We start from the raw sequence: 27883 nt of genomic DNA, 5'->3' as shown, positions 1-27883 counted from the left end.
GATCAGTATCTGATTTTCAATCACAAGTCCAAAACAGCAACTCCATATGAACAACTCTTATCAACCCATCCACTTCTAAAAAGTCTTGGTCGCGCAAACCAGATTCAAACTCTGCAAAGCCAAAGCCATATGGTATGTACTAGTCGTAGAATCGTGGGTCGTTATTCGTACACTACATAACGCAAAGGGTAAGACAATTCATCTTCAGGTTTGAAATGGTTTCAGGTCACCAGCTGGAAAACGGCTCAATAATGTGCTGAACACGGAGAAAACAACCCTCACCTGTAGTTTTCAGTATGCAGGAACAAGTCCTTACACACGCCAAACCCATCGGCGATGTCGAGCTCGCAGTCAGCAACAGCATTACGGGTGTCATATAGGAAACTATCGGGGCCACAGGCTGCACAGAATTAGTCGTTAGAAAGGGGGATTAACTTGAAAAGAAGTATTTACCGATAACCGCCACGCTACTTGCATTCGCATGAGCCTCGCGAACAATTTCTCCAGTAATAGGCCGTCCGTAGAGGGAAACAAGACCCGCGGAAGCTTCTACGACCTCCGATTCGCTGTCCTTGACATCCTTGTCCGACTCAGTTCGAGTGTAATGCACACGGACGTTCACAGTCGTCTCCGCAGTCCCTCCGTTGGCAAGGGAAGCAACTTGGGACTGCATCCACGCAAAGTTGTCTAATCGAGGGGACTAAGTCATAATCCCGCTCAGTACAAAAAAAAAACACACCAACATCAGGGACGGCGACCACGAAATCGATTTGTTTGACTGCAGGAGCCGACTTGAGCTTGTCTATCAAGTCCGCAAAAATCGGAAGAGTAAAGGTCGCCCCGGTTCCGCCACCAAGAAACACAACCCGCTCGTATTTCTCCAACGTTCGCGGCGAGTGCAGACCACCGTATGGTCCATCAAGTACAACGCGAGTAGACCAGCCCGCCTTTCCAGCAACGCGTCGCTGGAGAGCCCGCGTCAGTCCTCCTCTCGAACGCAATACCAACTCGACGTTGGAATCAGCTTTGTCGGCAGCAGCAACCGAGGCAATTGTGAATGGATGCGATGTGAAGGTATGGACATTGAGCCCCAGGATGCGAATGAAGACGTGCTGGCCAGGGTACCATTTGAATCTGCCAGCAGTAATGCTTATACGGATCAGATCAGGGCCGGCGTCTTCAATTGTTGCCCGCAATCCCAAACCAGTACGATAAAGGGTGCGGATGACGCGGATTAGCCATGCGAGCGTGTATATAGCGGCGGTCGCGTAGAAATAATGCCTGGAACATCTTCAGAGTTGTTCGAAGGGCAGAAAAGTAACCCACCATGATGTGAAGATCCAGTCGACATGACAAAATAGTGCTGCCATGAAGAATCCGGCAGCGCTGCAGATAGGTAAGAACAAACATCGAGGAAAAGTTCGCGGGACAGACATAAAATGCATCTTCTTGAAGAACTCGTAGTAGCGACTGCGAATAGGACCCCATGACATGGCAATGAGCCACGTTTGCGGAACGAGCGCAGCAACGCCGGTCCAGTATAACGAAGTCTCTTTCCACATGGCTTCCATCATGCCCATTTTGATCATATTGACGATGAAGGGGAAAGTGTGGACGAGGGAAGTGATATCTGGAAGTAATTAGTCTTTTTATCGAAAAACGTGGCAGGAAACGAACACATGAAGAAGGCTGCCCAGCGATGGAAAACTTGCAGTTTTTCATGAGATGTGCCCGTCAATATGGTAACAAAGTTTATCTTGGTCGAGAAGGCGCTGGCAAACGGTTTAGGATGAATACGGTAATGTCAGTTAACGCACATCATAAATGGCATTATAGCTAAGGAAATCCACCCAGAGCGAGTGGCTATTGGTGGACTCATTCCCATTGCATGATTGGGCCAGTAGTACGGTCGAACAGCGAGGGTCAAGGCTGAAGGAGGCTTAGCGCTATGGGAGAAAAGAAGTCGAAAACCCATACCGAGGGTAAAGATAGCCAACGCAGAAACGCCAATGACCGCAGCAAGCGGCGGAGTATACCAATTGGTGGGTCTGAAATAAAATTGGCGGGAAGTGGTGTAGCGCAATAATGCCGTCGTTTTGTTCCAAAGAGTGACGCGGGGACCGCCGACGCTATCAAACAGTCAATGGGTTTGGAGTTGCATACCAAGATGGTTAACCGACCTCAAGTCGTGAGCACGAACCCAGCCCAGAACATTTAGGAGGGCCGATGCAAGTATGGCGGTACAGAAGAAGATAACGGTGGTTTGGGCATAGTCCAAATCCGCTGACCACCACTGAAAGAGGGAGATGAGAATAGTGAGAACAGCTGGTGGAAAAGGTCATACACTACGCCATTTGGTGAAGAGTATTCCGCGCTCGTACTCCGTCATAGCATCGAAGTCGTAGCCAGCAGGCACACGGGACATGTGCCAAACGATGGGTTTGTCGATCCAATACATGGTCAGTCGGTCGTTGGTCGGTCGTGGTGGTGGACGAGAAACAAGCCTGCGGAAGCTTGAAAGGGCCTGAAAACAAACAGTTGCCGATTGGAGGCTGTCTAGGCACGGCCGCCATTTGTCCACATTAATCCTACAAACAACCGATCATCAGGTATTCACCCTCCAAAATCATGGAATTCGGAGGCCAAGACTGTTATCGATGGCCGCGGCGACGGTTTCCAGGGTCGCAGTGATGGGAGAATCAATGGGAGAAGGGGAACTCCGGGTCAGGACGAGGGAGGTCGTGGCGGGCGAACCGAGTCAAGATAATGAAGAAACGAGCTGGCTCGCATGATCAACGACGAGCTGCAAGGTAGGAGAGTCGGCATGAGATGGAGGGAGGGTGTCAGTGTAAAGGGTGGTGAGTAGGACGCGTAAATAGAGGTCGGCGAGGTTTTCGTGGTCAATGTTTTGAACAAGGTCCATGTGGTACTGCAAGCTGGGTCAGATGCAACAGATGACACATAAACGCGTATGGCGCACCCAGTGCGGGAGAGTATAGACAAAGGGGAGGTGAGGGACCATCTTTATCTAATGAGGCGGGCAAAAACCTGGTCGAGATGGAGGTCAGGTTCAAGAGCAGGTTGGGTAATTGATCGGCCGATGGCAATGAGTGATTTGTGCGTTGCGCTTGAATGCTATTGGTCCATCAAAAATAGCGTAATCCACCTGGCTGGATTCCTGTCTGAGTCTCAACTCCAGCGATGATGGCAGTTCTCGTTTTTCGACTCTCGAGCCTCTGCAATCTCTCCTTGATATATGTAAGCCAAGCAAGAGCAGTATACCTCGCTCACCAACGCGGATCAATGAATCAGCCAATAGCATTCAAGCGCAACGCACAAATGGCTCATGACCCGCGTCACAAATCAAAAGCTATAAAAGGCTGGATCTGCCTTGATTTCGTTTCTGTTTCCCCCATACCAATCTCCGCCCTCTTTGCAAACCTAAACGCTTCCTCGTAGCATCCCTCCTTCACTGTTCCAAGAAGCATGGACCTCAAACTCGCGCAAAGCTCACTTAGCAAAGCTCACTTAGCAAAGCTCACCTAGCAACCCAGTTCGTCCCAACTTAGGCCAATCCCTCTTTTGTGGTGCGTCTCCCTAGCCATCATGTATGTCTCCACTGAAATACCCTCAAAGTTTGTCATTCCCGCCAAACATAGAAGCGCTTTTCAAGACCTCAACTCACTCGCTAGTACAAAATGCCCTCCCTTCCAAGCGACCCAGCTCGTCTCCCTTATCGCCTCCCATCGTCGCCACATTACCTTACCCCTTGATCTCCGACGTCGCGCATTTCCAACGAACTCGATTTAGTCTAATTTGTCTGTTTCGTTGTCGCAGGGCTATGTGTCTTGGCCTTCCCGGCCAACAACGTTCGCCGCCGTTGCTTTCAAGTTAACAAATTCCACTTGCCCAGAAGACGGGGACGATATACCGCTCTTTCGGGTCTCATAGCCGTGTCACAGAACCAGAAAACGCGCAAGTCAGGATCTCTCCCTTGGTCCACAACCAATAGTTCCACTTTCTTGCTGCACAACATGGATATGGGCTCAATGAACATGACCCATTCTCCGTCCTCGAACGGCACCAGCATGGGCGACATGATGATGATGAAGGCTTACCTTCATTTTGGCGGCGGCGACGCCCTCCTCTTCAAGACAATCGCACCCTCCTCTGCAGGCGCCATCTTTGGTGCTTGTCTCATCCTGTTCCTCATTGCCGTTGGAGAACGCTGGATTTTGGCTATTTCCCGTCGTTTCGCCAAAGCACGAGTCGTTCGGTGAGTTTTCTTGTCTGCTCCGCACCAATTTGACTCAAGTCGTGTATCTAGGTCCCAGCGTCTTCTTCAGAACTATGTTTTCGATGGCAAACCCGCTGACGGAGAACAGTCTTCTAGTCCTACTCCCTTTATCCTTTCACACGAACTCGGACGCGGTTTCCTTGCGGGTCTTCAAGTGACCTTGCACTATCTGTTGATGCTTGTCGTGATGTACGCTGCGGTGCCTTCCTTCCTGCTTATACTGACTACCTTGGCAGGACATTCAACGCGGCATTCATCATCAGTGTAATTCTCGGAGTCGTTGCGGGGGAAATTGCTTTTGGACGATTGTATCGCTAGCCTGTTCTTACAAATATGCGCTCTTTGAATCAATTGGATTTCCTTTGAATATGGCTGCGTTGAAGTCACGGTTCCCAATCCGGAAAGTGACCTGCCAAACACGGCTTGCTTCTGGCAATGAATCATGGAGTCTGACCTCGAACAGCTGCGAGCGCACATTAGAGCGACAGGCTTCAACAGCCCCGTCGCCAATGCCACCATCTCCGGTCCGTCTTCGTACCATCCTTCACTCTGTTTGAGAACCCTTGCTTCAAGCTTACATACGCGCTCACATCCTCGAGCACCCCAACAAGCTGTTCACTACGCGCGCCCCGCCACTTGATATCATTCTTTTTGCAATCAACAATATCTTCGTTGGTCGTGTCCCCCCGCCGATAGACAGCATTCCCGACCTTCTTGATCTACTCACAAGCGCCGAGTTCTATCGCAAGATTGCATTGGAGAAGGCGAACGAGGCATTGAAGCTCCATTTGAAGTACAAAGACACCAGCCCAACACGAACGAGATTGACAGACGAGGAGGAGCAGCAGTTGCGTGGCCATGGGGAGCGGGATGAAAATTTGAGGTCAATATACCTCGAGCTATATCATCAATTTGCTACCTACGTGCGTGACCCGGTTTATTTTCGTTTTTTCGCTCGCTGACAATGGTTGAAACAGCACATGTATGAATTATGGACTTGCCACCCACCCCGCCCAGCCGACATGATTGCCCGTTTCTGCGAGTACTACCCAGAGACTCCTTGGCTTCACCCGCACACCGAGGCTCTCGCTCACCGTCTGTTCTGCCACGATCTTTCTCCAGCGGAACGGGCGGAATGTCGTCAGAGGGGACTTGATATGTGTAAGTTTATGACTGATTCCAGCGAGTGGGCGCAAAAGAACTACCCAGGGTATGCGTTTCTCTCCTCTCTCTCTCGAATGACCTCATTATTCATCCAGAGTTCTCAAATCGCTTGTTTACCAGAAGCCCGAATTTCGCGCCGAAATGCCTTGCGAGGTCGATCAACTTCGTCCCAGTCTTGACTACTACACGAATACGGTGGAGGCTATGGTGAACGAGCTCCAGGATATGTTCCAATCCGACCCGCCGTCGCCAACGATGAATAAGCGAAAGGGTCAGCAACAGGTTTTGACTCGAGGTTAAACAGCGGCAAGACTCCATATTTCTTTGTTCCATGAGTCATAACCCTGACAAGACAAGACAAGACAAGACAAGTATATTCACAGTACTCCTACGTAAGAGCCCATGATGTCGTATCTACATACCTGTGCCCCACATGATATGCTACGACCCCATCCCAGTAGTATCCGTTGTGAGCAGCCTACTCCTTCCAGCAGCCGTCGCGCGGAGCAACCCAAGATGAGGGGAATTTTAAGTATAACATCTGCTAATCGTAATATCGACACTCTGCCATGACAATTTCCATCGCCTCGTGAACAAACTGAGCCAATGAGTTGACCGCCTTCCGGGATGCCAGTGTCTGCCTGAAAAAGTCTGTGTAAGAGCAGTGCAGGAAGGGCCAACTTGAACGTAGGAGCGGCTCCATGCTGAACAGCTCATGGAGGTACTGCTCCGGACTCCCTCCTCCGGACTAAATCCTCGCCAGCCTCACACTCGTACAAAACGTGCATTTCGTCTTCCACACTACTCTTGCACATGCGGCATAGGCGCCTCTCGCGTGGTACCGGTTGAGGGTATCTCAAAACCTCCACGCTTAAGCTATGATTCGTCAGCAGCAATCGAGTCAGCGCTTTTCGATGTGCTGGGATCGTAACCTGTGTAAGATAGTGCCTTCGACGCCGGATAACAAGGTCAAGTTTCCCTTCCTCCGTGAGCTCCACTCGACCGCGTAAGAGGAAGCATTTTGTTCCGCCGTCAGCAAGTTGCAGGTGAGCATCAGTCACCCACACGACCTCCTTCTTTATGGCCCCAATTCTCTCGCTAGGGTTGGTTAGAAATTTCGGCGAGAAACATCTCAGTCGACTCTTCAAGCTACATTATTATTACAGACATTCCATTTCTATCGATTATCTTACGACCATGCCTGGCGCGAGGTCCCGACATGGCGCACTCTCCTCTCACGTCGCCACAGCCTGAGGCCACCCACTGCTCTGCATTTTCTCGGCCGGCTAGCTTCAGAGCTCTCCGATGTCGAAATGATGGATCGTTGTGTGCCCACGCTCGCAAACATAAGATTCACCCAAACATACAGCTGGAGCAAGTGTGGCCCGAACTCCTCGTGGTATGCAGGTACAGGAATGCCCCAGAGGGTCAGCTGGACGTCTGCGCCAGAGGTTGACGAGAGTATAAGGATAAATCATCGACCGTATCGATATTACCACTAATAACTGATTTTGAAATGTACTACTCAAGTCATTAGTACATCAATCCAAAGATTTCAAGCCGTTTACCGTTCGTTGCTTCGCCGCTTCTCACACCATGCAAGAGCTATGGTCGCCATCCAGCGCGGACTCCGGACCGCGGTTAGACCTCTACCGCAGCCCGGGAGAGTTGGCCCTGAGGCGGCAGCTGGAGGATGCGGAAGCGCTATTGTCTTGTTGCTTAGCGGTATCGGTGACGCTGAGCGGTTCTGCCGCAAATGGTTGCCAGTCGCAGCTAGGAGCCCGAAACTATCTAAGCGATATTAGATAGCGGGAGGCAAGCTAGTGGACGATAACAAGGCATAATCAGATAAATTTGGTGGAAGAGGACAACTCAAAACGAGCCTCTGAGAAGCATTAGCCTCTTGATACCAGGTGGCTTACAGACGAAGACAAAAGTTACGGTTTTGCTCAGCCTGTGATATAGGCCCGGCCCCGGGGGGAGGAGTAACTGTGCAATCCTGTCCGCTTTTATTGGTTCCGATTCTTGACTCCACACTGTACAGAGCTTTCCTAGACAGACTCCAGACGTTTGACGCTGTAAATAGCTTTTACTGCACGTTCAGTGGCGCTGAAGATACGTGGAAGCTGGACTCCACACACAGACGTTGAGGAGGACAGGTGATTTTCACAGCTTGTACAGCACAAGCTGCATTTCGGTTCATTTGCAGAGCTTCGATTTTGGTCGAGTTTGACCGCCTCTAATAATCTAGCAAAAGCAGGCTCCGAGGGTTTGCGCAGACAGCCGAAAATGAATCCGCGGGGGCAACTGGGGCGGAACCGGAATAGGGTGGTTGTTGTTGCGGAAGAAGGCTCGGGAAGCATGGTCCGACAGGTGTAAAAGCCACGTCAGAGTACTTATACCCCACCGTCATCTCCGTTGCTTTCCTCATCGCTCACAACGACTAACAAGCCAAGAAACTCGAAAAGCAACAAGACAACGAGTGGAGAGCGAAGGAGCATCAAACGCGTGGAGATTATCCCCATCTGTCGGTTACTCACACCGGCTTCCATCTTGCCCTCTTCCTTCATTCCTTACCCTTATTCCTTTCATTCTCTGACTTCCACCTCTTCCATTCCCTGCGAAACGACCTTTTAAAGACGCGTTAACGACATGTCTGAATCAGACTCGACTACGACGAGTGGTTCAACGACTCCAACGGCAACTACACCTTCCAAAGCACCCAAAATATCCTCTCCACTCAATCCGACTCGTTCCCCAGCAAATTCCCTTCCTTCATCAAGTCGGCCGCCCCAATTACCCTCACCACCGACAACGGGGCGACCAAGAGGCCATTCTGCCTCACTTGGCGCCAGTCATCGGTCCACTTCCCCATCGCCATTGCGTGGGGGACCGGCCCAGACCCCGAGGACGGCCTCACCTGGGACCAGTACAACCAGCTTCGGAATGGCGCTTGAAGTTGCCTCACCAACTGGCTCAAGATCACGCTTAGATCTACCCCCAGAATCGCCAACCTCCACTTCCCGCTCCCGTTCACGCTCTCCACAACCACACGATCGACTCGTGGCCAGCGAGCTGCTCGAGCACCCACAAACACCACCTAATGCTCCGCCATCAACTTGGTGGGGCCGGAATATACGGAAGGAACGACCATGGCGCGAGCCAACATCGCCTGACGCGTCGCCGACTCAGAGCCCGAAGATTGCACCCACAATTCCGAAAGCAGTCATACGGGAAGCAGCTGGAACGGGTAGAGCGGGTCAAGCAAGGGCAAATGCTTCAGATGAATGGGATGACGACCATCACTCGCTGTTTGCGGCACCGCTGAAACGGAAGCAGACGGTCCCAAAAGAGCAGACAGAGGGCTGGGAACATACTCGAGAGGTGCGTTTCCCGCACTATCATGTCCTTTTACTGATGCTTTCTTAGCGCGTCAGTCAAGCGTTGCGAGAACTACTTCCAACTGCGTTGCTAATAACTCACGACCTGCTTGAAGTGGGTGCCGAAGTCCTGGAATTTGTGCCCATTCCAGGTTTGGAAGTGGCAGCCTCTTTATTACTCAATATTTGGGACACCGTCGAGAAAGTCGATGTGCGTATCTCACTCTCCGTCATCACATTCCCGAAACACCACTTCAGATGAATCGTCTTGCTTGCCTGCGATTGGTAGAGCGGTCAGCCAACCTGCTCATGTCCGTCGTGCAAGAGGTACGGAGTATGGGGAACCGAGTAGAGGCGGACATGCAAGAACCTTTGCAAAAGCTTGTCGAGTGGGTTCTTCTGCATGTTGCCAAACTGACTCTGAACTCCATTTAGAACTTTCACCCAAGTTCGGGACCTCCTCCTAAAACAAGCCCATCGTCCGTTTTTAAAGCGGTACCTGAAGCGAGAGGAAACCGCTCGTGCTATCTCTAGTTGTGATACATCGCTAACGGATGCATTGTCGATGTTCTCCGTGCGTGCCTGTTCAATCCTCCTCCTTGACTTCATTGAGCTGCTCCCTAGATTAGCGTTCAAATTCGCACATACAAGCAGGTAGTTGGCCAAGAGGCCCGCCGGGAAGCGGAGAATCGTGCTCTCATTGACGCTATTACTCGGGCTCAGCAAGGAAATGCTCTCGGGATCAGTATCGAGCAGAATCAGCTTACGCCTCGTCCTAGCACGGCAGACCTGCCTCTTGACCATCGGGACCTCCTTCCTGCCTTGCGCGACATCCAAATCTCCCAAAATACCCTCGACTCCGTGCACGATATGGCAGACCTGCGGGCGCTGCTACGAGATGCCTTGGCTCAAAGTAGCGATGTGGAGATGTTACGCATCCTGCAGGTGTGTTGTTTTTGTCCACTTCCTTGTAGTTTTGCTCAGACAAAGCCATAGGTTGGACGAGCTGAAATGCCCGAAGCCCTGAAGACACTGCAACGCGCCCTTGAACGCGTTAGTGCAGTTCCAGCCTCCCCAATCCTACCACCGGCTCCTCCTCCCTATACCGCTCGTGGCGCAACTGTCGAGCGTTCTGGCACTTTGGACAGCTCTGATAGCAGCAGCAGCGGTAGTGCTGGATACGGAACGGGCCGCGACACGCTTGATAGGGAGTTTATCGAGGGAGGAATAGACGCTTTGAGACGGATGAGCAAAGGTGGACCAATGTTACCCAGTTGGACCATTACTCGGTGAGGACATTTTTGTTATTGTTTTTTTGTCATTATTCTCACTGTGCATAGCTATGAAGTCGACCGCGATGTCAAGATCGGCATTGGTTTCTTCAGCGACGTGTACAAGGGCACCTGGCGCGGCATGACTGTTGCAATCAAGTGTCTCGTCGAGAGTACTCCACGGGACTTGTTCTTACGCGAAGTCAATATCTGGAAAGAGCTCAAGCATCCGAATGTGCTCGAGCTTTACGGCGCCAGTGGGGCAAGCGGAGACGGACCGTGGTTCTTTGTGTGCCCCTATATGCGGTTTGGAAGCCTCAGTACATTCTTGAGGCGGGTCGCGCAACAGGGCGACGAGGTTAGGGACGGAAGGGAAAGCGATCTGTTAAGGTTCATGCATGAAATCGCCAAGGGAATGGAGTACCTTCATGGAAAGGGAGTTTTACATGGTGATCTCAAGGTCTGTCTCATTCACTTGACTCTTTTTTTGTTCTGTGTTAACTTGATATAGACGGCCAATGTACTCGTCGACGACCGGATTCACTGTCTCGTATGTGACTTCGGTCAGAGCGAGATGAAGTCCGAAGCATTCCGTATCAGTGGGACAGCTCCTCCTCGTATGTTTTCTCACATTCCTGATTTCTTTTTCTGACCGAACCTTTCTCAGATGGTACTCTTCGATGGCAAGCGCCTGAGCTGATGCTCGGCTCCGATGAGCTTACTCCTGCAATGGATGTGTACTCCTATTCCATTTGCTGCATCGAGATCCTACTCATGGGTCGATTGCCTTGGCCGCTTATGGGGGATGACGCTGTTAGGAACTTCGTTCTTCGTGCGCTTCCCCTTGTACCATAGCTTCATACTAATTGCTTCCAGACGACAAAACACGGCCGCAGATTCCGGCTTCGCGGTATACAAGTCCTGCCCTTGAACGAATCTTGCGACTCTGCTGGGCGGAAGACCCTTCTGTCCGCCCACGGTTTTCCACCATCGTGAAAGAGATGAAGCAACTTCGACGAGATGCCGAGCTGCCCTTTGCTGGCTTTGCAGACGACTTCATCTCGCCACCAGTGTCTCCAAATCGCCCTGATTGGCATGAAATTGAGGAGGTCAGCTCAAGACCGTCGCCTGATATGCATCCGGTGCCGCTGCCCAAGACTCCGCGTAAGTTAGATTCATTTTCACTCTCTCATATTTACGCTGTTTGTAGCGATGGATGTGCCAGTTCCATTCCCGTCGCAAGTATCATCGACATCCCCGGAACCTTCCTCAATGTCGTCTTACCACACTGGCCTGTCGCATTCTCATTCTCCAGAGATGGTCGCCCATCACGAAGATACTGTCTCCTCCTCTGGCACAGATGTTCCAGAGCCAGTTGTCTTCTCGGCGACAGCGTCGAGCGCGTCTTCATTATTCACGCCAAGTACAAAAAGCTCGTCAGCAGACGACCTCCGTGACTTGCTATTGAGCCAAAGCGGGTACGAGTCGCCTGTCCCGATGGACGAACACGTGATAGAAATACGGAACGAGAGAAGGTATAGGATGCTGCTGGTGCACGAATTCCACCCGTCATGTACGTGGTTTGTCTCCTTCACTCCCTGTCTGATAGTTAAACCAGTAACTCTCGCACTTTGGCATCCAACTCCAATCGCTCTGGGTGCTGTTGGTTTCCTGCACAAGCCCAGCGGGAACTTTGTTACGCTGTTCAACTGCTTCTACCCCGAGAGGTCGACTACCGCCAACGGATCGGCCAACACTGGCGGTTACACTTTACCGTCAGTATATGGCTATGGCAGAGTCTCCACGGGAAACCAGCGACAAGACAAACGGACAGCGGCACAACGGGGGCTTGATGCGATTGCGGGCCTGTTAACGTTCTCCGGTGGGAGTAAGATCGCGAAAGACGGTGGTGTCACGTGCGTTCCTCGTCTCCGAAAAAAAGTCGACGGCTTACTTAATCACACTGCAGACAAAACGTCAGTCGACGATACTCCTTCCCGCTCCGTTCCGGCCACAAAGTCGCGTATTTGTGCACGGAAACGACTGTTTACAAGTACATGGAGAGCTTGGATGCGCCGAAGAAGTGGTTCCGGGCCAACATCGACTCGATCATGAAGCAGTATGGGAGCTTGCACCAAATTCAGAAGGAGGACGTATATCTCGGTTGGTGATCTCGCTTCAACGCTTGTTTCTTCAACTGATAACTTGCTCGATGTAGTCATTGGGACCCTGGACACACCAGACTACGGCCTGTTTGTGAGCCACAACCACCCTGATGGGCAAGCGCACTTCAATGTGTACTCTTCGCCCAAAGGCGCCCAGCCCTGGGGGACATTCACGACCGATTCGGAGCTTGAACAGGGGGGACCTTCCTACAACGAGCCGATCCATGGCACGCCGGTTTCTGCGAGCAAAGTCTCCCAGGCAGGTGGACCATGGGAGACTGTCCTTGTCGCGAGGCTGAGATTCAAGCCGGATGTTTTGGAGCCCACGTCATTGTGACCTTGTAGATTATTCGGACTGCTTACTTACTCATCCATTTGTACTGACGGAACCGCGGAGATGGACTTGACACACACACACACACATTAGTACTTGACATGTAAATCTAGCTACAGAGCTCAAAAAGCAAAGAATCAAGATCCGTAATCATTGGATTGATATGGAAACAGTTGAGATTAGATTGACTTGAAGCTTGAGGACTGACCATGCTCGCTTGAGATGAATTTTCCAAGCAGTCAGATCATAGATAAGTACCTCCCACCCTCTTACCACCACATAGCTACAGATCCAATCCATCTTACCACAATCCCGTTTCGCGCACCCTTGTACTGCTTCTTGCTTGTTCCATTTCTTGTCGATTGCTAGTGCACAAAGAAACAGGCTGTTTCTTTGTCCACAGTCCTTCAAGTTCTAAGTTCTGTGTCTTGACCTTGATATTTGTGCGTAGTACTGGGTACCCTTTCTTGATTGTCTATTCTCAAATGCATTTCCCTCTTTACCAATGATCAGGCGTGAAGGCTGTTGTGAAACTTTTCAGACATTGATAGCGCGAAAGACGACCTGTCACGTGATCAGAGTGTGACAACCGCACTTGCTTGACAGCCAACCACATTAACAATGTTGATCCAGCGCGACTACCTGACCGCCGTACCATCCGAAATATGGCTCAACTGCTGGAGCCTCTGCACCACGCCAGAACTCATGCGCCTCTGCCTTACTTGCCGTGCTTTCGCAGTCATTTGCCAACCCTTGCGTTTTCGGCGGATGCATCGACACCCTCCTACGGATGAGGCGCTTAGGAATAATGGGAGCTCATTGGAGAAGCTCGCGGAAGACGTGGAGCGTAGACTGTCGCTATTCGAAGGGTTTGTGGCCAGCCCGTATGTATCGGCAGTTCGGTCGTGGCATTTCAGCCGGGTGCGGATAGCTAAATCAGAGGACTTGCTCGACTCCGTCAAACTTACCTTTGCCTGGTTGAACTTCTTGGACGTTTTTCTGGGCTCGTTGGGCGCGTTCAGTCGGACGACCAAACTCACTTTACTCGCATTCGACTTTGATGAAATCGTCTGGGACGCCTTGCAAGCTCTTGCGAGCCTTGAAGACCTGACATTCTCGTCGTCTCACGTGGAGGAGAATCCCGGACCTCCGTTGAAGCTCAAGCATTTGCGTGTGGTGTTGGTTTGGCCGCGGAACGGAGGAGAAACCTGTGAAGCTGACCAATTGCGGATCGCTGCCCCAGAAACGCTGGTGGAATTGGAGACGCCTTATTCCCATCATGTCTACCCGCTTCTCCTGGCCTTCGTTGTCGACTCTACTCCCCTCCTCCAGCTCACCAGGCTGCAACTCGACCTCATCTACAATATATTGCCCATTTTGTCGTCCTTCCTCGCCCTATGCCCGAACCTCGCCTCGCTGGAACTCGTCTTCACTGGTGAAGCTCCCCAGATCATTCACTATCCGGACACCTTTCCCAAGTCTACCATTCCGAGTTTGCGCTCGCTCATAGCCCCGCTCCCGTTGGTCAATGCTATTGTCCCTGATCGTCCCATCCGCGATTTGGTCGTTGATCCGTATCCGGGAATCGAAGGGTGGGACGAGGTTAGGCAGGTGCTGGACAACATCAAGTCTGGCTCAATCGAAAACCTCACGCTTCACCACCACATTCCTCCGCAAGAGACAGAAAACGTGCTTACGGAGATAGGTCAACGTTTTCCGGGGCTTCAGTCGTTGTCCATTCACATCGAGGAGCCGGAGTCATATATGTTGGTCGTAGATCTCACGGAGGATGAGGATGAAGATTGTGTTTCTGCAGAGAAACAAAAGCAAGTTACCACCCGGGCCGAAGCGAAATTGCCAGCCACAGAACTGCCAGGTCATCGATACGGTCTGTTTTACAGACATTCTCCGAGCGGCATACTGAGGTCTTTCTTAGATTCCCGCGGTCTAGAACAACCTCCGCCCACACTCACATCTGCTTTGCTCGATCTGCCGCTCCCGGTGACCTTTTATCTTCTTCGATGATGTCTGTTTTTTGACCTTCGGCTCAGTCTGCTCAGACAGAACTTGCTCTGCGTCATTTGCTGTCGCCCAGATTGGAGCTACCGGTGGGGTTGAAGACGTTCAAAGTGTCTTTTGGTCATGAAATCGCGCTCTCCGAGTCGGTCCAGCATCTTGTGCTCCTCCGGCTCGAGAGGGCGCTCCCAACATTGCAGACGCTCACGCTTTGTCGTCAGAGCTGGGTCCGCGACCACCACTTGTGGACGACGCGGCCCGGGATGAAGAGGGTCAAGATTGTGTCCCGGGCATGGCAGGAGGACGGTACTCGGTTGGATGGAGACATTTGAAACGAGATGTTGCCACACGAGCGAGTCTGAGTGCAGTCGGGGGGAAAATAGGAGGATTTAATTAGCCGCGAACTGAAATCTTCAATGATAAAGCTTATTGCTATTTTCAAAAATGATGGCATTCTGAAAAAATATATCTTGTGTGATGGTTAGGCTCATAATTGGAAAAGTGTCATGTTTCGTGTCCCTTGCCGCTGGCTACTACTCCAACTCTTACTTACTACTATGCATATATACTCCCTACAAACAAAACCGTAGGGACCAGGAGGGTTCAGACATATTGACACTGGCACCGACGCCTATTGAATCTCCCCCGGGCCCCAGATGCTTTCCCAACTAGGCGACGACTCTAGTCTCTCGTCATGAGATCATCAAGTTTGCAATGGGTCTGGAATGTTGGCTGCAGCATTATTGATACAGTCTTGAGTGACGGCACAAGAAATAGTATGTGTTGCTGTAGGACATGGGAGACTGAGTATGTATGAGATTTTTTTTTTTTTATTTGAAATGCCATCATTTTTGAAAATAGCAATAACGTCAGAGAAAGTGGCGAGTGGGGTGTTTTGTTTGCCTGAGGGAATATGAATTGAACTTGCAAATCTTGATCGTGAGTGTATTCTAAGTGTATTCCAACCCTTTTGACGACCTCGACCAATCGTCGACGAATGGGGAAGCTGTCAAAAAAAGGCGTGCGACCTGGTCGATCGAGAACGTTAGAAGTTTAGGGAACAACGGCGTTGATGGCGTTGATCGCGTCGGGTTATAAGTGTGTAATTAATTTTTATTGTAGAAAAAAATCAGAGCTTGTAAAATTTCGGGGTATTTCTTGGTGTTGCTAAATTCTTGACTGACTTAATGAATGAGGAGAGGGTTCTGCCAAGCTCTGCGTCCTCATTTTAGCATCAACATCAGCGTCAACGTCAGCGTCAGCGTCAGCGTCAGCGCGCAGCGTCAGCATCGGCGTCGGCGTCAGCGTCGGGCGTCAGCGTCAGCATCTGCGTCAGCATCTGCGTCAGCGTCAGCATCTGCGTCAGCATCTGCGTCAGCGTCAGCATCTGTGTCAGCAATGTTCTCACGTCAGATTGCACTTTTGCGTCAGACAATGGTCATATAAAACATCTAATTCTCCTGCAATCATGTACCAACAACTTCCCATGCGCTATAATCCAGTTGTCCTTCACCAGCTTATCTCTCATCTTCCTATTGTCGCATATGGGCTGCTTGCCTCTGCTACCTGGGTTGTGAACCAGAGTCTCTCAACCCCCAAGGTGTGTTTGTAGTCTTCCTTTTGGTTTTGGCACCTGCTGACTTACTACAGCTCTTCCTCCTTGAAACTTGCTCAGAGGAATACAATCTTGATAAGAAGATTCTGCGCGTGACTTCGGTGCGTCATTATTTCACACTTCAGCGTTCTGTTTGCTTACCTTTCTTTGTCTTGTGCGCCAGTCTCGCGCTATTTTCGCAAGGGGGGACACCTCCTGCAGCGCCATAGCCTCCCTCCTTTCCCCTGGTGACCATTCTGCTTATAAGTTGGATGTGGGTGCCATTGGAGTCCCGCCCGCGTTCAAGGGTTCTGTTTCCCATCGGCATGGTTGGCCGAGTTGATGGGATCACATTGGCTGACGCGGGGGTGACACTGACGAATGGACGCGGCGTTTGCGTTGCACTTCTCAGCCTGGCTGACGCGGGTGTGACACTGACGCTGACGCGTCAACGGACGCGGCGTTTGCGTTGCAATTCAGTGGACCTAGATCTCTGACATGAACGCTGACGCTAGATCATTGCAGCAACCAGGCCATCACAGTGTCACAGTGATGTGACACTGTGCCTACGTCACCTGTCACGGCGCCGTCACATGGGATCAACCGCCGTTGATGTGGAGAGTTGGGTCGTTCTGGGTCGATTGGTCGACGTCGTTCTGGCGCTGCAGGAGGTGTCCCCCCTTGCGAAAATAGCGCGAGACTGGCGCACAAGACAAAGAAAGGTAAGCAAACAGAACGCTGAAGTGTGAAATAATGACGCACCGAAGTCACGCGCAGAATCTTCTTATCAAGATTGTATTCCTCTGAGCAAGTTTCAAGGAGGAAGAGCTGTAGTAAGTCAGCAGGTGCCAAAACCAAAAGGAAGACTACAAACACACCTTGGGGGTTGAGAGACTCTGGTTCACAACCCAGGTAGCAGAGGCAAGCAGCCCATATGCGACAATAGGAAGATGAGAGATAAGCTGGTGAAGGACAACTGGATTATAGCGCATGGGAAGTTGTTGGTACATGATTGCAGGAGAATTAGATGTTTTATATGACCATTGTCTGACGCAAAAGTGCAATCTGACGTGAGAACATTGCTGACACAGATGCTGACGCTGACGCAGATGCTGACGCAGATGCTGACGCTGACGCAGATGCTGACGCAGATGCTGACGCTGACGCCGACGCTGACGCCGACGCCGATGCTGACGCTGACGCGCTGACGCTGACGCTGACGCTGACGTTGACGCTGATGTTGATGCTAAAATGAGGACGCAGAGCTTGGCAGAACCCTCTCCTCATTCATTAAGTCAGTCAAGAATTTAGCAACACCAAGAAATACCCCGAAATTTTACAAGCTCTGATTTTTTTCTACAATAAAAATTAATTACACACTTATAACCCGACGCGATCAACGCCATCAACGCCGTTGTTCCCTAAACTTCTAACGTTCTCGATCCGATCGCCCGATTGGTGTAGGAATTCGTGTGGTCCGGCCCGATGCGCCGTCTATGACTCAGCCATCATAATTCTCAAGGCTGTGTGACTCCTCCGTTTCATAAGTACTTAGGGTCACTCGCTCGAAAGTCATTGGACCAACACGTCGCTGGTAGAGATGCTGTCGACATCTGGCCTCATTGGCAGGCCACACTTCCCGAACGAGCTTTGGATGATGATCTTCGATTTCGCGGAGGATGTCAAGACGCTTGCAGCAGTATCTCGTACCTCTCGCAACTTCCACGCAACAAGTGTGGATGCTCTAATTCGCCATGTCGTATGGCGAAGCCCAGAGGCCGCATGGCGACATCTGTCGACATTCTGGCGTTGCTTTCCTGAAAAGCGCTGTCGCATGCGCTCCTTAATGCTGGATTTTACGCCAGAAACGCGTGGGGATTATACCTCAAGTGCGTCTCATCAGTAAAGCTCAAGTCATATCACTGACAAGGGTACATAGATGTGTTCCAGGACATCACGATTTTCCACGGTGGTCTTTCTCGACTCGTTGTTTCCGGCGTTGCTCTTCCCGATTCTTTCTTCCGTATGCTGGTTGCGTTGCCTCAACTTTGTTTCCTCAATCTTCGTCAATGCGTCGTCCCTGCGCCTCCAAATTGCCTATCGTCGCCTCCACCACTGAAGACCCTTGCACTGACATATTTGACATCATACCAACATTACAAGTACTCTCCATATTTTCCGCACCTCTTTCCGGATGTTCTGTCCCTCTCGATTGACCGTGGCGTTCATGAATACCGCAACGAACTTGTTCATGTCCCCCGAGCATGCAGTCCCCAACATCTCACAATGGGAGTCGGTGTATGGGAAGAATTCAGCGACTATTATTGCTCTGCACTCCATTACTTTGGGCTGTCAAAGCTCGAGACCCTCACTATCATTCTTCCCAGTCTCTACTATGAGCCACACAACGAGTATCACATGTGTTGAAATGACCAACTCAGCGGCAAACTCGAGTCAGCCCGAGTCACCGCCACACCGACTCACTGCGCTGATGCGCGCCGACTCATTTGTACTTGACTCATACTTTTTCTGACTCCTTCTATGACTCCCTCTAGTAGTATAAATACAGCACCTGTAAATTAGCTAGAGACATTGAATTTACTACCTATTCTTTCAACAGGTTATGGGCCCCGGCCTGAACTAATCCACCCAAAGACTTCTACCCATCGCGCGAACTTGTCACACTCGATCCCCATCACACCAACTTGCCCACATCATGTCCGAATTGACCACCTACCCGCGTAACACCATCAAAGCCCTCGAAGACCAAGCTGGGTACTCCACTTGGCGCGTTAAGATTCTCGACCTGTTGACCGAGCATGACCTGGAAGAGTACTTGACAGGTGATCAGACTGAACCGCCAAAGGCTGCAAAAGACGACGCACCTACGGCAGATGAGCAGAAGGCGAAAGCGGCATGGGAGAAGAAGCAGCGGAAGGTACTGTCCGTGCTTAGACAGCGCGTCGGCGACAAGCCGATGGCTTACATCAACACGATGACTCTGGGGATTGCCGCGTGGCGGAAGCTCGAGTCAATTTACCGGCCCAAGGGAGCCATCTCTGTCATTCGTCTCCGTCGACAGCTCTATCACACCTCGTGCGCCGAGGGTGAAAACATTGAAGAACACATCCGCACGCTCACATCGACTCGTACCGAACTGGTCCGATACGGCACCGACATGACCGAGGCCGAATTCGCGATCATCATTCTCACGTCTCTTCCCACGTCATGGGACAACTGGGTAAACGGCATTGACCTCACGACAATCACCGACTCAGAAGATATCATTGGCCGAATACTACAACAAGCTGGACGACCCGGAGCTAAGCCGGACGCCGACATGGATACTACCACGGCGTTGCCTGCGCGACACAGCTCGGGAGGCGGCACTCAGACCCGCCAAGACGGATGCTGGAACTGCGGTCGGCCCGGACACCGACGCGACCAGTGCCGTGATGCGCAAAATGGAATCACCTACACGGAACAACAAAAGGAGGACAACTATGCTCGCACCATGCGCTATCGAGCGCGGAATGGTGGCCAGAGCTCCGGCACATCAGACACGGCCAATTTGGCCCGGACATCCGACATCGTATTCATGGCTCACGAGACACAACCACGGCTTACGCGCCAATCCTGGCTGCTCGACAGCTGCGCTAGCACACACATCACCAACGACAAATCCTTGTTCCATACATTCACGGCCCTTGACAATCATCATGTCACCGGCATCGGCAAACTCGCAGCGCCCGGAGAAGGCACGGTCCGACTCCAATTCACACTAGGCTCAACGACAAACACAGTGAAGCTACTCAACGTACTCTATGTTCCTGCAGCACCCCACAACATCATCTCTCTCGGACGCCTCAACCGCGGAGGCTACACCATCGACTTCCCTTCCGGCTCTCTCGACGTCATCATCTCCAAAGATGGACAGCGCTTGGCGCACTGCCGCAACGTGGGAGACGTATACGCCCTTGGCAACGTTTCTCCGGCCTCCCCAGTCCCCAGCAACGACGACGACGACGACTATTGGCATGGCCCTGCCCCAGCGAAAGACCCTCTGCCGAGCAAGGGGGAGCAAATGACCCCACCGTTTACACCTGCCAAACGACAGCCAACAGTCCCACCCCGCACTCCGGCTAAACCGCCTGTCTCTGCGGCGCCAAGTGCACTAACACCACTCTCATCCCGCGTTCCAAGCCCGGAACAGACCCCGCCACCACACGTCCCGCCGAAACACATTAGCGCCGACATTACAACTGACAATATCATACTCGGCCCACGCACCCGCACCTACGCCAAGCCCGGCTCATCCTTCGTCGCAATCGAAGCCTCTAACGGAGGCAAGTTCACCTCTGCGCACATCAACCCGAACTCGGACGGACCCGAGTTTGAGGGGGAGTGTTGAAATGACCAACTCAGCGGCAAACTCGAGTCAGCCCGAGTCACCGCCACACCGACTCACTGCGCTGATGCGCGCCGACTCATTTGTACTTGACTCATACTTTTTCTGACTCCTTCTATGACTCCCTCTAGTAGTATAAATACAGCACCTGTAAATTAGCTAGAGACATTGAATTTACTACCTATTCTTTCAACAACATGTACGACATAGACGATTCAGTCCCTCTTCTTCGACTCCAGGCACTCGTTGCGCCGCGTCAAGTTATTTTCCATTTGTTGCCGGCCACGACCCTTGGCCCGGGACTGGTCACCGTTGCTGTCCAGGGGACTCTTCTAACCCGCAAGGACGGTTTTGAAGTTGTTGACAAAGTCGTGTTTTATGGCCATTCTCCATCCCTCAAAAAATTCGCTCTCACTCTTATATCCTGGGACGATGCTGCTTCTCTCGCTGAGTACATCGCCACTCGGCTCCCGCATTTGGAGGCACTAGAACTTCTCTACCATCAAGGCGGACCATCGAAAGTTCGTCTTTTAACTGGTTGGTAGTATCACTTGTTGATCGTATTCCAGTCTGGCCTCGAGGTTCTCAGTGCAAAACATCTCAGTCGGCTCTCCAAGTTGCATACCTTGCATTTTCATCGCTTTCCCGACGGATGGTATGACTATGCCTGGCGCGAAATACCGGAATGGCTCCTCCCACACACGCTCCGACCCAAGAGTCCGCCCACTCAATCAGCACGCCCACTACACACGCTCAGCGAGCTGGCATTGGAGCTCTCATATGTCGAGACAGTCGCTTGTCGTGTTCCCTCGCTCGAGAAGATAAAATTCAACGAAGGAGGCGTGAGCTGGAGTAGGTCTGGCCCAAATTTCACGTGGAGTGCGGGTACAGATAGTGCCCAGAGGGTCAGCTGGACGTCTGCACCGGAAGTTGACGAGAGCATGCGTGTCATTCACAAGCCCAGGGGCCGGTATTTCCTTGACGGCCAGTGGCCACTGGCATTATAATAATAATACTAAAAAATCTTATACTCAGACAAAAGCTACGACACGATAAAGTGGTCGGTCAGTGTGCAATCCAGCTCCTCGCGCAACTTCGTCAACATTTCTACGCACTCCCGCGGCGCGTTGGCGCCGTTCCTCTCCGCCCAATCGAGGAAAGCACGGAGGTCCGGGCCGGAGCTGAGCAACGCGGCCAGCCACTCTTGGCCGCCCAAAAGACAGCGGCACCGTGCGACCGGGGCATTGGCATAACGCGGCGGGCAGCTATGCTCGCGCAACTCTTGCGCCACGCGCTGACCACAAGCAGTCAGCGAGAAGTGGCCATTGCGTAGCCTGCGCTCGTCAATGGCGTCTAGACCGTTGGTGTTGAATCTTATGGGTGTTAAGATCGTATCCGCGGGCTGGGTCTTGGTGAGCTTGCAGAGGGTGACATAGTAGACCTCCCCCAGCAGCCGCCGAAAGCCATTGGACTCGGCTATTTCAACTGCCTGAGGCAGCAGAATGGTATCGTCTGCCACGTAGTCGACTAGTGTTGCCTCGAGGCGGCGCTCGAGTTGTTTCTGAACGCCAAATTCGTTGAAGAGCTGGATACCTTGAAGGAAGCGGAGTAGTTTGACGCAAAGCTGTGGCGGGAACTGGTCGTGTGGGAGAGCGTCGGCGGGCTTTTTTGGAGGCATGCCCAAGGAGAATGTGGTGCATGATTTCGAGGGTCCAGCTGACCCTGTTCTGGATTTGGTGGGCGTGGGCGAATTTGTATGCTTGCATGAATGTCTCGAGATCCGCAGGGGTTCGCTTGTTATCGCATTTGCGTCTGTGACCAAGTTGTCAACTGGGAACACTGCCACACTGGCAGAGAGTGACGGCGACTTACTTGTCATACTCCAATTCCAGAAATGCGTCCAGCCCGCAGGCGTCTTCGGGACTCAGTACAAGCGGGCTATCCTCCGTCGCTGGTTCATTCAATCGCCGCGAAAAAGTCGTTGTTTCGTAATCAGGAGCGAGTATGTGTTGGGGTACCTATAACGAATTCAAGCCTCCACCAGTCTGACCTGAAAGAGAGAGACCGACTTCGTACACCATGGACCCGACACGGATCACGATGTTCTTCTCACCAAAGAACCGCGGGTGGCGCTGCGGCGGCTCAGTGCGCTCTGCAAAAAACAGTTGGTAAACCACTGGTAATGGCATGAGTGGGCTCGGAGACTCACCGCGACAGCTCCAGAACCTTGAAGGACGCCACGAGCCCCAGCCATGTTGACCCGTGCGTGGCCGAGGAGCGTAGCGCACCAACTCCGAACCCCCGCTTTCATCTTCAAGTTCCTCGCGCTTGCGTTTGACGCCCCCATTGACAGCAGGTGGAATCATGTTGACCAGACTACTTGTGTTGGATGCGCAATCTAAAAGTACCAGAGGATGATGTCTGAACGGATGCAGCAAACTCGTTGACAGTGGACACGTACCAACTTGAAATCGAGCATCTCTGGTGCTTTCAACTCTTTTCTTGACATCCTCCACGGTGTGGAGCGATGTATAAGCCGCTTGACGAGAGGCCATGGAAGACGAAGTTGAAGAAGTAAACCATCGAGGTTAGCGAGGCTTCAAATATTAACTGTTTGTTGCCGCCTTTCAGAAACACAGCTGAAAGACGCGTTTCACATGATGCCAGGGCAACAAAGACCTTATGCAGCCAAAGAGCCTGCAAGGCAGCTGCACAAAGGAGGCCAGTTCGTGGAGAATGGGAGTGGCGACAAAGAAGGAAGCTGAGAAGAGGCAACTGATCTGTGCGCACGTGACCCGGTAACGAGACTGTTACCAGACTAATATTACTCGCCATTGCCTCTCTCGTTGCCCATAGAGTAACTACTGTAATGCAAAACTACTACTAGTACTCCCAACTGCAAAGAATTGACTAAGTGACTTCACAAAGCACCGTGGCCACATGCGGCAACGCCTCCATTGCCTCAGCCAGAAACTGCTCTCTCGCGGTCCCCATTTCTTGTCCCGTCAGCCGGTTCCGCTTTGAGACCCCGCGCAAATACTTGATCATCAACCTGAACTTGATCTGCTGGAGCATGGGGAGAAGGCTGCACCATCTCAGCAGCCTACGACCGATTGGCGCGGAGAGCACGGTCACCTCCATCTTTGCCACACAATCCAGCCGCTGTGCCAACTGGAGCCCACGCGGCTCGTTTGCCCAGGCACAGCTCAATTCTGACAATGCACCGGCCCGGGTGGTGTAGCGCGCTGCCTTCTGGAATATCGAGAAGTCGCGTGGGCCGTGTATGAACATGATTAGCTGTATGTTTTGCCGCTGGCTCGTGGACAGACACTCCAAAGCACCGAGGATGTTGTCTGTCTGAACGGCGGGGTTGGGGGTATATGACAGGAATGAGATGTCCAATGTGTTTAAGTAGGGGCTGTCCACCAGACCCGCAATGAGCGAATGACCCTGCGGGTCGGGGTGGTCGGGAATGTGCAATGCTAGATGCTGGAGCGATGGATGGCGCATTGGGGGCCCGAATATAGATTTTGGTCCAGACTTCGAAGCAGTGGCAACCCTCATGCTGTAGGTGATGCGACAGGTGCTTGGATGGTTCGTCAGAAAGCGATGCAGCTGTGTCGGACCTAGTCCGACCACGGTAAGGAGGTACAAAAAGCGAAACTCGGGGAGCAGCGCGTGGTCGAGCACTGCTTGGATGCACTGCTCCGATGCGATGTCTACCGCATGCGGATTGAGGGAGAGAAACCGGATGCGGCTCGGGTTCAAGACAACGAGGAAGTTATTGGATGAGGGAATGAACCGCACGTCGACTGAGATAAGTCTATGCAAAACGGGAATATTGGCGATGCCTCCGCTATAGACACGCGTTGTCGTGCCGGCTGGTGCTGTCGACCGCTTCAAGTTCTCTGCCTTTTGTTTCTCAAACCACAGTTTTCTCCGCGGTTGAGGTGGGTTGAACTCCCAGTTGTGGAGTTTCCAGTCGGCAACGTCTCTCACCGAGCAGGTAAACATGGTGTCTGGCGTCAGGATGAACACCGGGTCGGCTTTCCTACTAGTAGTACTCTTGCCGCGATTGGCGAAACGTGAAATGAGCCCGCAGAGCTGTGCCAAGGCAGCCTGGCTCTCGTGAGCAGGGAGCCCAAACAGGTCGACCGAAAACGAGAGGGATAGCACGTGTAGCTTGGGCGACCGACGAATGATGTTGTCTAGACACACGATCAGCCGGGGGCAGTCGTACGAGTCGAGTGCGACGCATGTGAGCATTTTGAAGGGGAGATCCTCTTGTGGAGCGTAGATGGCTAGTGCGGTGAGGCTGTCAGAGTCGAGAGAAGCGGGATTCGCGCTGAGGATAGCGTCAAGAGAGACGCCCCGGTGGTGAAGGAAGAGCTCAATGCAGCGCGTATTAAATTGTCGGCAAACGGCTGCGAGAGTCAAGAGCGTATTGTCTGTTAGCAGAAGGTCGAAGACAATCTCCCAGAGCTCGGCGGGGAAGATCGCCATGACAGTCAAAAGCAAGTGCCAATTTGAAGGCGGTGCAAAAAAAATCATCACGTGGCAATTTGGTATGGGAAACAAAGCAAGCTTGAGACGATTACAAAATTTTGGTTTTGACCAGTTTGGTCAAGCTACCATGGTGTATTATACTAGAATATGCGAACCGGGCTTTATTTTTAAGTTATAAGTGAGGAATGTAAACGCTCCAATTGACATCCGCAAAAGCAGACGAAGGCAGAGACCGTAGGGTGGTCAATGGTAGCACCAAGAGGATACCCCTTGAAATCGAGTAAAGGCCGCCGATGACAGCCAAGGTCGGATATTTGATTCGTTGAGGAGGCAAGTCCAGCGCACCGATGATCATCATCAGGACGCAAAAAAAGACAGGCAGGATGACGAGCGCGAGCGTCGAGCTGCGCCACAACCACCTCTCGACGACAGAGGGAAACGGCGCGCCCCATGCCGCAAAGTGGATCCCGCCAAACAGCGTGCCGCAGGCGAATTGGCCGAAAATAGTAATAGTAGACTCTGACCAGCCGGGGAGAGTGTTGTAATCAGTGTAGGTAGTGCACCAGAAAGTCGGGACAGATGTCGCCGACAAAGGATCATACTCCGCCTGGCTGTATGAGTTGGCGAACAAAAAAGCAAATCGCTTCACCCGCGTCATATGGCCAGGATAGGGGCGACTTCCAACATGATTAGGAGGAGTTGTGTGGACAGAAAGCGTGATGGGGCTCCGCACATCGAGAGGCTTTCTGAGCCACAAGAGCCAGGTCATTGCGTTGATTGTTGCAAATGCGAGGGTCACGACTTCGAGCTCGGTAAGGGGAAGATGTTGCGCTCGCCGAGCGATGCATTGTGTGATAAACCAGAGTCCTTGACAAAGTGCGATTCCTTTCGAGAAGAAATCGCCTTTGCTCTTGTCTTGAATGTCCAACTTGGGAACTCTATGGATTTCCTTAACGACATCCTGGATTTTGAGCTGCTGTTGCGTAACGATTGGATGGCCGTCCGCATCCACAAAGCCGCCCATGACGATGAAAAACGCGTGTGTCAGCGATACACCATGTTCTGCAGTCGATTAGCAACTAGAGTACAAGACAGAAGAGTTCTATACGGTGAGACAGGAAATGAGCCATCTGCAGCTGTCGTCCCGCAAAACCCAGAATGAGTTCGGGCGCAATGAGAGCCACAGTCATGAGCTTCAGTCGCTGGAAGATATGCCGATTGCTGTCGACCAGCCACCATCTCAGGAACCGCAAGCCATTCCCTTTCGGTGGCTCAGGGCATAGAGGAGGCACGTTCGGGTGCACAGAGACCCAAATGCACAAGGAGAGTGTAACAAGACAGCCCCAGACGATGTCGAATAGACGCCGACAGTCGTTTATGTCGTTGCATTCGCTGTGGTTCGAGCGAGCGTAGGTCGAGGTGACGGCGAGAAGGAACAGCATTTGCCATGTCTGGCGGAGTGCTAATGCTGTTTGCGTGAGAGTCGGGGCAGTTATCGGAAGTGTGACGCCCTCATGTCAATTCTCATCGACCGCGGCTCCTGTGCGCAGGTCACACCTCGGCCTCGGCCCCGGCTTCGGGCCACGCCACGTCGCGTCTGCTCCACCGCAGCACCTCCGCCCCGGCCGGCCTCGGCTCCACCTCCGCCCCCGGCTCCACGCCCAAGTCCACGCGGTCACGTGTTTTTACTTTTAATTTGGATTTTACTCTTTTTACAGTACTTTTGGCAGGAAGAAATATGAGATGTACCCAAAATCGCGTTAATTAGCGATTTCCGACGCGTGCCCCAGGTACACAACCCCATTCTGCAGTTCCTTCAATGTCGGGCCAGGGTTTCCCCTCCCGAAGGCAGTGGACCGACAGTGACAAAAAAAAAAGTGAGAGTCGGGGCGGAAGGGGGTAGGGGGGTAGGGGGAGTTGAGGCATTGTCTGGGGGACTGGTCAGACAACAGCTACCACACAGCGCAAGAGCACTCACCAGTATAACGACGACCACCATGACATTCACAAACTGATTTAGGTTTGTGCTAATGCACCGTCGAGAATGGCACTGATGGTCACCCATGCGTAACGCTGATGCTCTCACGTCAAACTGGATGTGCCGGGCCGGCCCTTTTTTGTCGATAAACTTAAAGATGAGAAGCAGGAGGAAAACTAGAAATCATGAGCCCGGAATATTGAATTTGTAGCTGCTTGCTGGTCCCTAAAACATCCGGAAAGCTTTAGAAAGTGAACAAGTACCTGCTGTCTAATATTGATAGTATAAATTCAGATAATATTGAAATTCTACTCTGTACTTTTCTGCGCTTCCACCAGCCGATATATAGCTACGAAATCTTGTATAAGGTCGCAAGTCCTCAGTTTGTGCAACGCCGCTCGTCGGCTCACCTTCAATCATGGGGGGAAAGAGAAAAGAGCGGTTGGGTGTGACCACTTGGCGTCACCTCCCTTGATCGGACCTCGAAATATGTTATGTTATGGCCAGGCCTGGACCTGTGCTTCCCGTTGTTGCGTTCAACCGTTCATTTTCCCAAGCGCAGTCTTGTGTTCGACTCTGGCTTTGATTACTGTGTTTTTCAAAACAAGTGAGAATTACAACTCAACACTTCCTGAAATGTTAATTTGCAAACAAATAAAACAAGATAAAATTGGTGCAAATTATGAGGTGCATCTGGATGGAATTGGATTTGGAACAAAAGTTTGAGCATGTCAGCTAACAATCGATGTTAGCCAAAACTAGACATAGTC

General features: G+C 51.9%; 8 protein-coding genes across 8 annotated transcripts; 4 read left to right on the top strand and 4 right to left on the bottom strand.

Annotated features, from left to right (window-relative positions):
• Nucleotides 1–226: 226 nt before the first annotated feature.
• MIND_01377800 (Ferric-chelate reductase) lies at nt 227–2458 on the bottom strand (the record flags this gene model as incomplete). The annotated part of the gene is made up of 11 exons (XM_037370197.1): nt 227–233; nt 283–400; nt 454–687; nt 740–1281; nt 1327–1386; nt 1435–1630; nt 1678–1772; nt 1818–1929; nt 1978–2129; nt 2181–2293; nt 2345–2458. 11 exons carry the CDS (start codon nt 2456–2458, stop codon nt 227–229), a joined length of 1743 nt encoding a protein of 580 aa, XP_037213198.1.
• A 1576-nt stretch (nt 2459–4034) lies between these two features.
• MIND_01377700 (uncharacterized protein) lies at nt 4035–4615 on the top strand (the record flags this gene model as incomplete). The annotated part of the gene is made up of 3 exons (XM_037370196.1): nt 4035–4276; nt 4328–4486; nt 4534–4615. 3 exons carry the CDS (start codon nt 4035–4037, stop codon nt 4613–4615), a joined length of 483 nt encoding a protein of 160 aa, XP_037213197.1.
• A 124-nt stretch (nt 4616–4739) lies between these two features.
• On the top strand, nt 4740–5761 carry MIND_01377600 (uncharacterized protein; the record flags this gene model as incomplete). Its single annotated transcript, XM_037370195.1, has 4 exons — nt 4740–4821; nt 4871–5220; nt 5275–5507; nt 5557–5761. 4 exons carry the CDS (start codon nt 4740–4742, stop codon nt 5759–5761), a joined length of 870 nt encoding a protein of 289 aa, XP_037213196.1.
• Nucleotides 5762–8113: 2352 nt separating this feature from the next.
• On the top strand, nt 8114–12614 carry MIND_01377500 (Protein kinase domain-containing protein; the record flags this gene model as incomplete). The annotated part of the gene is made up of 14 exons (XM_037370194.1): nt 8114–8845; nt 8891–9052; nt 9100–9230; nt 9277–9415; nt 9466–9786; nt 9838–10130; nt 10182–10572; nt 10624–10729; nt 10780–10944; nt 10989–11276; nt 11323–11685; nt 11731–12028; nt 12082–12275; nt 12331–12614. 14 exons carry the CDS (start codon nt 8114–8116, stop codon nt 12612–12614), a joined length of 3867 nt encoding a protein of 1288 aa, XP_037213195.1.
• Nucleotides 12615–13232: 618 nt separating this feature from the next.
• MIND_01377400 (uncharacterized protein) lies at nt 13233–14959 on the top strand (the record flags this gene model as incomplete). Its single annotated transcript, XM_037370193.1, has 3 exons — nt 13233–14499; nt 14548–14612; nt 14663–14959. 3 exons carry the CDS (start codon nt 13233–13235, stop codon nt 14957–14959), a joined length of 1629 nt encoding a protein of 542 aa, XP_037213194.1.
• Nucleotides 14960–21671: 6712 nt separating this feature from the next.
• MIND_01377300 (uncharacterized protein) lies at nt 21672–23184 on the bottom strand (the record flags this gene model as incomplete). The annotated part of the gene is made up of 6 exons (XM_037370192.1): nt 21672–22292; nt 22351–22441; nt 22502–22647; nt 22699–22781; nt 22839–23027; nt 23091–23184. 6 exons carry the CDS (start codon nt 23182–23184, stop codon nt 21672–21674), a joined length of 1224 nt encoding a protein of 407 aa, XP_037213193.1.
• Nucleotides 23185–23539: 355 nt separating this feature from the next.
• On the bottom strand, nt 23540–25132 carry MIND_01377200 (uncharacterized protein; the record flags this gene model as incomplete). Its single annotated transcript, XM_037370191.1, has 1 exon — nt 23540–25132. The coding sequence occupies one exon, from the start codon at nt 25130–25132 to the stop codon at nt 23540–23542; it is 1593 nt and encodes a 530-aa protein (XP_037213192.1).
• A 175-nt stretch (nt 25133–25307) lies between these two features.
• On the bottom strand, nt 25308–26616 carry MIND_01377100 (uncharacterized protein; the record flags this gene model as incomplete). The annotated part of the gene is made up of 2 exons (XM_037370190.1): nt 26244–26616; nt 25308–26197 (listed from the first exon to the last, which is right to left on the bottom strand). The coding sequence occupies exons 1-2, from the start codon at nt 26575–26577 to the stop codon at nt 25308–25310; spliced, it is 1224 nt and encodes a 407-aa protein (XP_037213191.1). The 5' UTR covers nt 26578–26616.
• Between the last annotated feature and the right edge of the window lie 1267 nt (nt 26617–27883).

This window comes from Mycena indigotica, assembly GCF_014461135.1.
Source record: "Mycena indigotica strain 171206Taipei chromosome Unknown Mind.scaff0017, whole genome shotgun sequence".
Lineage (NCBI taxonomy): Eukaryota > Fungi > Basidiomycota > Agaricomycetes > Agaricales > Mycenaceae > Mycena > Mycena indigotica.
The sequence above is the reverse complement of the archived record's forward strand: the minus strand, read 5'-3'. Positions and strand labels throughout refer to the sequence as shown.